The sequence below is a fragment of the Bison bison genome, unplaced genomic scaffold, assembly GCF_000754665.1.
Source record: "Bison bison bison isolate TAMUID 2011002044 unplaced genomic scaffold, Bison_UMD1.0 scf7180017864325, whole genome shotgun sequence".
NCBI lineage: Eukaryota > Metazoa > Chordata > Mammalia > Artiodactyla > Bovidae > Bison > Bison bison.
The window spans coordinates 9,909,315-9,922,081 of record NW_011494897.1 but is presented as its reverse complement, the minus strand read 5'-3'; the positions used below and the strand labels follow the sequence as shown (position 1 = coordinate 9,922,081).

Below are 12,767 nucleotides of genomic sequence, written 5' to 3'. Positions count from 1 at the left end.
CAGTCCTTGCAGTCCAAGGGACTCTCAAGAGTCTTCTCCAACACTACAGTTCAAAAGCATCAATTCTTCAGTGCTCAGCTTTCTTTATAGTCCAACTCTCACATCCAAACATGACCACTGGAAAAACCATAACCTTGACTAGATGGACCTTTGATGGGGAAGTAATGTCTCTTTAAAAATATGTGCTGTCTAGGTTGTTCATAACTTTTCTTCCAAAGAGTAAGCATCTTTTTATTTCATGGCTGCAGTCACCATCTGCAGTGATTTTGGAGCCCCCCAAAATAGAAGTCTGCCACTGTTTCCACTGTTTCCCCATTTATTTGCCACGAAGTGATGGGACCGCATGCCATGATCTTAGTTTTCTGAATGGTGAGCTTTAAGCCAACTTTTTCACTCTCCTGTTTCACTTTCATCAAGAGTCTCTTTAGTTCCTCCTCACTTTCTGCCATTCCTGCCAGAGATTCTCAGAGGGCTCAAACAAATCTTGTGCACACCAGGACCCAGGGACCCCACAGAGACTGAGACAGAACTGTTTTTGGGCATCTCCTGAGGAGGTACGGGTCAGCAGTGGTCTGCTGCAGGGACAGGCGCTCTGGGTGTGGGTATGGCATAAGTCCCCTCGAAGGAGGTCACCATTAACCCCACTATAGAGCTGCCAGAATTTACACAGGACTTGTGGTGTTATATCCCCATATTGTCAGGAGTAACAATGACCAGGATATACTTTGAGTTCTGTCACTTACTAGCTAGTTGACTTTCTGCTGCTGCTGCTGCTGCTAAGTCCCTTCAGTCATGTCTGACTCTGTGCAACCCCATAGACGGCAGCCCACCCGGCTCCCCCGTCCCTGGGATTCTCCAGGCAAGAACACTGGAGTGGGTTGCCGCTTCCTTCTCCAATGCCTGAAAGTGAAAAGTGAAAGTGAAGTCGTTCAGTCGTGTCCAACTCTTCGCAACTCCATGGACTGCAGCCCACCAGGCTTCTCCGTCCATGGGATTTTCCAGGAAAGAGTACTGGAGTGGGGTGCCATTGACCTTCTATAAGTTCTAATTAACTAAGCTTTTTACAACTCATATCTTTAAACACAGATTGGGATAACAAGGGTCCGTACTTCAAGGTGTAGTTGAAAATTGGGAGAGTTAATGAAATGCCTGTAAATGGACTGTGCACTTGACAAAACCTCGGCTAATATTGTCTTTAAAATATCACCTACATCTTCAACTGCTTCACTCACTTTTTCATCATCCTCCTACAAGCTGAAAGTTTTAGTAGATACCTGAATTCAAGTTCATAAAAATAAAATGTGTGTGTATATATGCATCTATAGGTTTATAGATGTGTATCTATATACACGTGATATATATATGTGTGTGTATATGTATACACACACACACACATGTATGTGCTTATTCACTTCAGTTGTGGCTGACTCTCTGTGACCCCACAGACTGCAGCCCACCAGGCTCTTCTGTCCGTGGGATTCTCCATGCAAGAATACTGGAGTGGGTTGCCATGCCCTCCTCCAGGGGATCTTCCTCACCCAGGGACTGAACTCGGGTCTCCTGCAGCTCCTGCATTTCAGGCGGATTCTTTACCACTGTGCCACCAGGGAAGCCCATATATATGTATACATATATATAAATGATGCTTCTTTGGGAGACTCATAGCCAAGGGACCTTTGACAATGATATCCTGTTTCTCAGGATGTGATATTATTTCCAAGCGTGAGACTATTGTGTGATGAGCCCCAGGTCATGTTGTCAAGGCTGAGATGGACACAGCAGCAGAGCTGGAGGAGAGTGAGTGACAGCATATTATTTGGCATCATTTGTCTGTGACTGCGCTAATAATCAGTTTATGATTGTTTAAATGGCTGTGGGCACTCAATCCCAAATTCTTATTCAGTTTAAAGTATTAGGGTTGAAGAAGAACAAATCTATGAAGGCTGAAATGAATAATGAATGAAACAAATAATATTTAACTTCAAAAATAGACTGAAGTTGTATTGTTTAGATTTTAAAATTCAGATCCACGCTGCACAGATTTGGAAAGCCAAAAAAGATTAGAAGGTTGGAAAAAAGGACCTTTGAAATAAGATTATTAGTGCTCAGAGAGGATTTAACTGTGAGAGAAGGTAATTGTTTTTGTATCAACATATGTTCTAATACCTCAGTGCAAACTGTCATGCATCAGAATATATGTACCAAATTTGAAAAAATAGTTTGTTCAGATTTTTCAGTTTCCAAATTAATACAGAGGCCATCTTAATCATGCTATCAATAACTAGGTCCATCTGATAAAAGTGAGATAAAGAGTAAGACTATGCATGTAATCCACAAATTGTTGAAGATAAAGTGACAATTTCCACTTTCTAGAGGAAAATAGCATTTGTAATAAAGAAACTGCATATGATATGATTTCTTTGGAAGGTAACGGTAGTTATAATCATCATCATAAGAATAAACATTCACATTTATTGATCATTTTTTTCTGTGCACAGGCACTCTTTTAATGGATTTTCTTGCTATTTCCCTTTAATTCTTACAATAGCATATATTTCATTCCCATTTTCCATATGAGTCAAGGAAAATAAGGTTCACTCATAGTTTAGCTCCCAAAAGATGATTGAAGTCAAGAGAGTGGGCTATAACCCAAGTACCTAATTTTATGTAATAATTTAAAGTTATCTTTTATCTTTAATGCTTTCCAGTATGACGATAAATAGATATCTTTCCTTAACTCATTTTTCCTTACTATTAGACACACATTAAAAAGTTAGATTTGGTTCGAGTCCTTTTTCATTGTAATACCTAATACATATATAAATTGTGAAAGTTGTTGAAACTATGACTCTATGTATTTTTTCAAATTGTCAAATGGGTTTAAGTTTTACATTTACTGTTGAAGGCTTAAAAATAACAAAGTGACTGGCCCATGATATGAGGGAAATTCAGTAAATAATTTATTAATGTAACTGTAACATAGTAGATTTCTAAAAGTAGGCTTTAGGGTTTTGGTTTATTTCCCTGGTAGCTCAGCTGGTAAAGAATCTGCCTGTAATGTAGGTAACCCCAGTTCGACTCCTGGGTCAGGAAGATACACTGGAGAAAGGATAGATTACCTTTATGCTTGGGCTTCTCTGGTGGCTCAGCTGGTAAAAATGCACCTTTAATGCAGGAGACCTGGATTCGATCCCTGGGTTGAGAAGATCCCCTGGAGAAGGGAATAGCTACCCACTCCAATAGAATTGCCTGGAGAATTCCATGGACTGTATAGTCCATGGGGTCGCAAAGAGTTGGATGCAACTTTCACTTTCACTTTTTGTTCTGTGTATGTATGCCCAAAATTTCTATTTTAGGGCTTGCAAATGTAGCATACATTGTGGGCACAAGGCCCCAAATGTATATTAATTCAAAGCTGTCTGCTGATATACAGACATTTTAGCTTCTCTCTGTCTTCTTCTGGACATGTTCTTAAAGGTTCATGGCTAACTGGTATTTGTGTGTGTGAGTGCCCAGTCACTCAGTCATGTCTGACTCTGTGCGAACCCATGGACTGTAGACTGTCAGGCTCCTCTGTCCATGGAGTTCTCTAGGCAAGAATCCTGGAGAGGGTTGCCACATCCTTCTCCAGAGGATCTTCCTGACCCAGGGATCAAACCCGTGTCTCTTGCATCTCTTGCATTGGCAGACAGAAGCCCTAAAGAGCCCCTAATAGCTATTGTGATTGTTCATTTTCATATAGAACCTTAAACAGTGTCTGTGTACATAGTTCTCTGAGACTGCATGTTTTATTTTAATTAAAATGAAATACTATTGGTATAATACAAAGAGAAAGTGAAGTGAAAGTCACTCACTCTTGTCCAACTCTTTGTGACCCCATAGAATATAGAGTCCATGGAATTCTCCAGGCCAGAACACTGGAGTGAGTAGCCGTTCCTTTCTCCAGGGGATCTTCCCCACCCAGGGATCAAACCCAGGCTCCCTGAATTGCAAGCAGATTCTTTACCAGCTGAGCCACCAGGGAAGCCCATAAAGAGAAAGATAGTTGCTAAATATGTGCATGGGGCTTCCTTGGTGGCTCAGACAATAAAGCCTCTGCCTGCAATGCAGGAGGTTGAACCTAGGTTCAATCCCTAGGTTGGGACGATCCTTTGGAGAAGGAAATGTCAACCTACTCCAGTACTCTTGCCTGGAAATTCCCATGGACAGAGAAGCCTGGTAGGCTACAGTCTATGGGGTCACAAAGAGTCGGACACAACTGAGCGACTTCGTTGACACTTGCCTAAATCCGTTTGCCACTCTTTACTGCACACAGAATAAATTTAAAACTGAAACAAAATTCTGCCTGATCTGGCCACTACTTAGTTCACAGTCTAATGCTGCATCAATATGCTCTCTGTTCAGCTCTACTGGCTTTCATTTAGTTCCTGAAGACAAGACCCTTCCTACCAAGTCCTCTGTACATACAGCTCTTTTAGTGCAATACTCTTTGCTTTGGCCACACTGGCTTTGTCTTTGGGGCTGGATATTTTTAAAAGAGCTTCCTGGGCCCTGCTTCTAGGGATTCATATAATATGTCTAGGATGGGGTCTAGGAATCTATTTTACCCAACCCACTTAACACTGCTGATAGAAAGAGAATGCGAAAGGTGAGAGTTGTGAATTAATTTGATTTGGGACAAAATGAGGACTAATAGTCTGGGAGTAGCATTTCAGATAACTCTGAGAGCTGCTCTGAAGAGGTAGGAGGGGAGGTCAGTGTTATATACAATTTTAGATAAGAAAGTCCATGCAGTCAAGCATACATTTTGGCCAAGGCTTGCTGCTTGTAATGAAGAACAGATGCCATCTTTAATGACTTTAGTGCTTTTCTACATATGAGGAGATGTAAGAGTTGGGCCCATAAAATCATCTTTTGAAAATATCTATCTGAAGGTCTGTTCTTCCAGTTTTTCCCAGAGCACAGATGCCTCATTCCTGAACTTGACCCTCAACTCCTTTAAAGGGGGGTGTTGAAGATCAGTGGCTGCAGTGACTAGTGGCTTAGTCCTTGTAGAGGCAGATGGCAAGTGCCAATTTTTAGTTGGCAACATCATTCAAAACTACAAGGCCAAGACAATATCTTCTTTGATATTCTTCATAACAACGTTTTAATATAGCATTTCATTCATATTGTTGCATTGTGGGCAGCTACCATGTGTGGGGGCTCTGTGATGATGGGATTTGTTACATCATTTCATCCTGACAGTAGAGCAACAGGCAAACTGAGGGTGAGCTTCTGAGATTCAGAAAGCTGTACACATTCCCCAGCGTCATGCAGAATCAAAATCTGGACCAGTGTTTCTTTGAATTCTAAAGTTTTCGCTCAAAGAGACTAAAGTGACTTGTCCCCAGCCACCAGGTAAAGTCTGTCCTAGAAATCCAGTGTTCATACTTCTGGTCTAGTGCTCTTTTGACACTCATATAATGTATGTTCTGTGAAGAAGAACAGATTTTAAATACACAGAGAAGGACTTCCCTGGTGGCCCAGTGGTTAAGACTTTGCCTTCTAATGCTAGAGGTGTGGGGTTTAATCCCTGGTTGGGGAGCTAAGATTCCCCTATGTCTCGTGGCCAAAAAAACAAAAAATAAATAAATAAAACAGAAACAATATTGTCACAAATTCAATAAAGGCTTTAAAAAGGATCTACAGAAAAAAAAATTCTTTCATGAAGACAGAAAGAATGTTGTCGGTGAACAGAGACAACTGAACCAAACTTGTGTCTAATCTCAACTTGGTTTGCTACCTGATTTCTCAAATATAAACATGCTATAGGCTTTTAACTAATTATATTTCTTCCAAAAGTTTAACTTAACTCTGGAAGGTATTTTCTTTTTGTAATGCAATCACATAAAAGGTTTTTTTTTTTTTTGGTTTGTTTTTATAGATCAGTTTCAATGCACTTACTTCCTGATAGATAAGGAGTTTTTAAACCCCTTGAATCGCTTCATATCATTGTCATTATCAATTCATTGACTTTAATACTGCCTTCCCTTCATTTTTTCTTCTATACTTCTATAATTTGCATAGTTCCTTCACTTTAATTTATATTCTCTCCCTCCCTTTACTCTTTCTCTCCCTTTTCTTTCCTATTTCCTTGCTTAGTAAATATTTATTGAAGTGCTATTAAGTAGTTATTAGAAACAATGCCATATGTTTGATAAAAAGCAACAAAGGACTTACTTGCCTGCTAGGAGTTCATCTTTCAAATTGCATCTTCTAAACCTAACCCCAGTAGACCCTAAATAGTTTATGTGGAAAAAAGTTATGTATGAGAATAAAAATGTGGCATTACTTTGTTTTAATACTTAAGTATAAAAGAAAGGATTGATGCTTTTGAATGGTGGTGCTGGAGAAGACTCATTAGAGTTCCTTGGACAGCAAGGAACTTAGACTAGTCAATCCTAAAAGGAAATCAACCCTGAATATTCACTGGAAAGACTAATGCTGAAGCTGAAGCTCCAATACTTTGGCCACCTGATGCGAAGAGCCAACTCACTGGAAAAGCCCCTGATCCCAGGACAGATTGAAGGCAAAAGGAGAAGGGAGTGACAGAGGATGAGATGTTAGATAGTATCACAGACTCAATGGATGTAAGTTTGACCAAACTCTGGGAGACAGTGAAGGACACCGAAGCCTGGCATGCTACGGTCCATAGAGTCACAGAGAGTCGGACATGACTTAGCAACTGAACAACAACAAAAAAGAAAGGGAGTTTTGAAAAAATACTTCAGTAAAGTTCAGTCGCTGTTGTGTCTGACTCTTTGTAATCCCATGGACTGCAGCACGCCAGGCTTCTTTAATGTGGAATATATTTCTCTTCAAAAATTTAACTTTAAATTTTAAAACTACAGTTAAAGTTTACTTTGTCAGAGAAAAAAAAAGAACTACATGATCTTTTGGATAAAGTGAAAACCCATGTACAAATGTGAAATTTGCTCCACTTTCTACTTTTTTTTTTTTAGGCCAGTTTTTTATTTTATTTTTTTACTTTACAATATTGTATTGGTTTTGCCATACATCAACATGCATCCGCCACAGGTGTACATGTGTTCCCATCCTGAACCCCCCCCCCACCTCCCTCCCCATACCGTCCCTCTGGGTCATCCCAGTGCACCAGCCCCAAGCTTCCTATATCCTGCATCGAACCTGGACTGGCGATTCGTTTCTTATATGATATTATACATGTTTTAATGCCATTCTCCCAAATCATCCGCCCCCTCCCCCACCCAGAGTCCAAAAGACTGTTCTATACATCTGTGTCTCTTTTGCTGTCTCGCATAGAGTTGTCGTTACCATCTTTCTAAATTCCATATATATGCGTTAGTATACTGTATTGGTGTTTTTCTTTCTGGCTTACTTCACTCTGTATAATAGGCTCCAGTTTCATCCACCTCATTAGAACTGATTCAAACACTGCCTTCACAAGATTTTACTAGTAGTAATGAATAAGTATTGAATTTTGTTCCTTTAAAAATCTATACCCTACCTGTGAAGTAATTAAAAAAGTAAGAACATAGGTAATAGGGAATAAAGGACAAGAAACAGCAAGGAAGGAAACACATGTAAGCTCTTCTGTCCTAGGGAACAGGAGCTTTGACAGCATACTGAGTTATCAGTATTCATACATGACAAGCTGAAACCCACGAACCTCCAGTAATGCATTCCTTCAATAATGCATCTGCAGGCGATGTGAAAAGAATTGGAAAAGGCTGAAAAAGTCACTGCTTTTCTAAAGTGTCCAAATGAGTCTTTCTATGATACCCTAGTTTTGTGAGCTCTGTCTGTAGACTTGGGTCTATTTAACTCATTTTTTTTTTGGTTTGTCCTTATAATTTGGAAACACAATGAGAGCTTACAGTAAGAGATGGATTGGCTCAGAGAACTTATGCTTTGATTCTAGGGAAGAAAACATAATGTTCAATCCAGACAGGGTATATATTTTATATGGTTTATATTAGATAGATATAAATAAGGCTACAGACAGAAAGAAAACACAGAAATAGGGAAGAAAGAAAGAAGGATAGAATGGAAGGGAGGGAAAAGAGAGAAGGGGAGAAAGAAAGAAGGTAACAAGGAGAGAGATTAATTCATTGAGAGTGAATTGATGAAATAAATATATCAGTAACTGCAGATAACAAGTCAGTAATAATTTCTGGATTCTGAGACTGAATACAGAAATCATGAATCAAGCTATTTCCTCAGTGAGAAAAAGAAAGCTTGTGTGTGTGTGTGTGTGTGTGTGTGTGTGTGTGTGTGTGTGTGTATATATATAATACAGCAAGAAAACAAGGAACCAGAGAAGAAGAGATGCTTACATAGATGTATGGCTAACCAAGTGCCAATCATTGCTATTTCACAACCCCTGAGCAGCCTCCTGGGAGAGTTTTCTAAGAACTTATTTTTAAAGTATCTTGGGAAAGTTAGAAATGATTTTAATAGGTGTAGTATCCCAGTTAGTGTTTTTCAGTGCAAGAGACAATTAGGAGGAAAATATTTTGTGTTTTTGTTGAGCTTAATTAGGTTTTACCTTCTATTCTAGGTCTATAGGAAACAGTTGCATTTAGGGACTCTGGAAAGAAAGGTTTTTAAAATATACATTTACTGAGATTTGTGTATAGATTGAATTGTGCAGATGTCAAGAATATGTTGTGTAACTCCACCTCGTGCATCTTGGGAGTTAGATCTTCACAACTGTATGAAATACAAAGTTTAGTGCTTTAACTTTTCACTGAAAAATATGCACATTGAGAAAACGTTCCTTTAATTTGTCTGTGCATTTTATCTATTATTCATTAAGTATTAGAGCATTGTGATCTCCCAGCATTCTGCTAGGCCCAAGATCTAAAGCTGCAACCAAAGCATATATGATTTTGGCAAGTTGAATATTATACTTAATGGGATAAATGGAGTATAAACAAGTAAGTACACGATATAACATTTTAAGTGGAAAAAGGCACTATGAAGAAAAATAAGTAAATATTATGAGTAGGAATAAAGGAGTTATTCAATTTATTTGGAAAAAAACAGGGAAGAGCTTCCTTTAAAAAAAAAAAGTGTTATATCACAATAGGAGAATGAGCAAGGACCAAAAATGAATATATAACTCAAATATTGCTCTGAATGTGATAATAAATTGTTCTGATTATTTACACATTCATATCTATATTTTACTGCATATACAAGTTCGTTAAATGGTAGCAATGTAATGTCTAAAGGATTGGGTACAATATATACAATTTGCAGAAAATCTTACATGTACTGAATAATCAACACTGGAAAGGCATAAAACACCAAAAAATATACAATTTTTGGTGTCTACTGTGACGCATGCTCTGTACAATAGTCAAAACACATGTAGCCAGTCTGAGGCAAACTATTTCTCACAAGAACTTAATATGGAAAATATTACTAACTTGAGCGCTAAGTCACTTGAGTCATGTTGACTCTTTGCCACCCTATGGACTGTAGCCCTCCAGGCTCCTCTGTCCATGGGATTCTCCAGGCAAGAATACTGGAGTGGGTTGTCATTTCCTCCTCTGGGGGATCTTCCTCACCCAGAGAGCGAATTCCCATCTCTTGTCTCCTGCATTGGTAGGTGGGTTCTTTACCACTAGCACTATCTGGAAAGCCCTTTGCTAACTTAGGTCATTCAACATTTCCATTATTTTGCAGCTAGTATGAGAAAGTAGTGAGATAAAATCAAAGAATTGTCTGAATACACAGCCACATGTTTTTCCTTAATTATTTTACTGAGATTTTAAACACACTAAAATAATTTGAATAATGTGGGAAAAGAGGAAAAATGAGATCTTAAATTTGCATGAAGATTAGCCTGATTTCTAAATATAAATTTTAAAATGTTAATTATTCAAATCAAACCCATTCAACTAACACACTTAACCCTTATTAAAAGAACTCGTAGTTGGTTTTAATGAGATATTTTCAACAATTTTCTTGAGCAGCCTGGAAGGATAAAAATCAAACATGTTTTAATAATATTTTCCCTCTCAGTGGGTACTTGTTCTTCCAATGTTGATGGAACCCTAGGATTTAAATCCATTGATTGAATATTTAGAGTTGTTTTAATTTCATTTTTTCCTTTCTATTTAGGATTCCTGCTGCATAGTGCTCTATGAAGCTAAGAGTGAATGAATGAACAATCATCATTTATGCACTCTAATTCTACTGCAGATATTTAATGATAAAACATTTTATTTCCTTTTGTTGGATATCATTTCAAAACTATAACAAACCCAATTATATTCACAATCAGCTTCCAAGGACACTAATGAGATGCCATGTAATCTCTTCAGAAGATATTTCATGCAGTTTTCCAGTTCAAATCAAATGTATCTATCTTTAATCTTATTCAATGATGAACAAATATATATATATAATTTAAATATATAAATATTATATAAGTATATTTATATTTTTTAAATGATGAACTACACGGATTTTTTTTTTAATCTCAGTTAAATAACTGACTGGAAAGGTCCTAAGAACGTAACAGTTAAGCTTTCAGACACAAGGTAACTTGACTGCAGGATACACACACACACACACACACACGAATGCTTTTGTATTAATATAGTTTCCTTTTGTTTTCTGTTTCTAGAACTTCAACTTACTGGCTCACTCGCATCCAGTCTTTTCTCTACTGCAATGAGAACGGCCTTCTGGGCAGTTTTTCAGAAGAGACGCACTCCTGCACGTGTCCCAATGACCAGGTGGTCTGCACGGCCTTCCTGCCCTGCACGGTGGGCGACGCGGCCGCCTGCCTCTCCTGCGCCCCAGACAACCGCACCCGCTGCGGCACGTGCAACACGGGCTACATGCTGAGCCAGGGCTTCTGCAAACCCGAGGTTGCCGAGTCCACCGACCACTACATCGGCTTCGAGACTGACCTGCAAGACCTGGAGATGAAATACCTGTTGCAGAAAACCGACAGGCGGCTGGAGGTGCACGCCATCTTCATCAGCAACGACATGCGCCTCAACAGCTGGTTCGACCCCTCCTGGCGCAAGAGGATGCTCCTCACCTTAAAGAGCAACAAGTACAAGTCGAGCCTGGTCCACATGATCCTGGGTCTCTCTTTACAGATCTGTTTGACGAAAAACAGCACCCTGGAGCCCGTGTTGGCCGTCTACATCAACCCCTTCGGAGGCAGCCACTCTGAGAGCTGGTTTATGCCTGTGAATGAAAACAGCTTCCCCGACTGGGAGCGGACTAAGCTGGACCTCCCCCTGCAGTGTTACAACTGGTCGCTGACTCTGGGGAACAAGTGGAAGACGTTTTTTGAGACCGTGCACATCTACCTGAGGAGTCGCATCAAGTCAAACGGCCCCAATGGCAACGAGAGCATCTACTACGAACCCCTGGAGTTTATTGACCCATCCCGGAACCTGGGTTATATGAAAATCAATAACATTCAAGTGTTTGGCTACAGCATGCACTTTGACCCGGAAGCCATCCGGGACCTGATTCTGCAGCTGGACTACCCCTACACTCAGGGATCCCAGGACTCAGCACTTTTGCAGCTTCTAGAGATAAGAGACCGTGTAAATAAACTCTCCCCACCCGGTCAGCGTCGTCTAGATCTCTTCTCTTGCTTGCTTCGTCATAGACTCAAGCTGTCTACTAGTGAGGTGGTGAGAATCCAATCTGCTCTGCAGGCGTTTAATGCCAAATTGCCAAACACAGTGGATTATGACACAACCAAATTATGTAGTTAACCATACATGTCAAGCACAACCCAAAATCTTGAAGGAGTTTTTACAGTGCTTTTGTGGAACAGTTTATGTTTGGAAGAGTACCTTTAAATTGTCTTTTCAATATCTGTCTTATATCCGTCAATAACGTTGGATGGCAATTTACACAATGGACTTGCTGACAATGAATATATTATACTGCAGTTTTGGTTTCTGAATGAAATAAATACTGACACCAGTCTAGAAGACATTCTACTTTTTACAATAAATTTCATTTGTAATTTTATATGTTCCGTGGCAATGCTTTTGTGCATTACATCCTCTAGAGGGAACATAAAAAGATACCAATAAAATTTTGTAGCTGAACAGTTATTAAAAAGAAATGCTGTGGGATTCCTTTTTTCCATGAAATGAGTTCTATTTTGATATAGCTTGTTAGAACCTGGGGAAAATTCCCAAGATTTTTTAATTGAAACATTTGACGGTTCCTTTCAAAAGCCTTTAGGGAAAACCCAACTAGGAGAATGCCTAGCATTAATGTATTTTTATGGTTAACAGCATAATGGCAGTGCTTTATTACCTATACTTATAAACCAGACACAATCATTATTAAAATAGACAACTTATTTCTCAACTAAATATCTAAACATTCGGGCAAACACACAGAAAGTCAGTGTGCTTATAAGTACACATGGAGAAAGTAAAGCCTTCATTTCCTCAGCAACTTGCTTTGTCATTCTCTTTCTACATTCTAATAACCAGCAATCAGCATACTCTACACACTTATTTTCATTTCAAGTATTAAAAGCCTAGTTATTCCAGTACTTTAGCAATGTCAATAAGATAACATTTCTAGAAATCATAAATTGTAACGTGCTGGCGTAAAATAAATGGTCAAATAACTAATTCAAGTGTAAATAGACATTTTTTCCTCTCAGAGAAACTAGTATCATTAAAATACATTTTGCAGTGCAAATTCTTTCAATACAAACTATTTTAGTCCAAAATATTTGC

At 38.9% G+C, this 12,767-nt stretch overlaps 1 protein-coding gene across 2 annotated transcripts in view; it reads left to right on the top strand.

Moving 5' to 3' along the window:
- The window catches only part of BRINP3 (bone morphogenetic protein/retinoic acid inducible neural-specific 3), a 497,054-nt gene extending 484,918 nt beyond the window's left edge, over positions 1-12,136 (top strand). The window contains exon 8 of one of the 2 annotated variants that reach the window (XM_010853296.1): positions 10,661-12,136. In XM_010853296.1, coding sequence (XP_010851598.1) covers positions 10,661-11,777 — 1,117 coding nt within the window. In that variant the 3' untranslated portion in view covers positions 11,778-12,136. The remainder of the gene's footprint in view (positions 1-10,660) is intronic. The other variant, XM_010853297.1, reaches the window with a different exon arrangement.
- Positions 12,137-12,767: the final 631 nt, after the last annotated feature.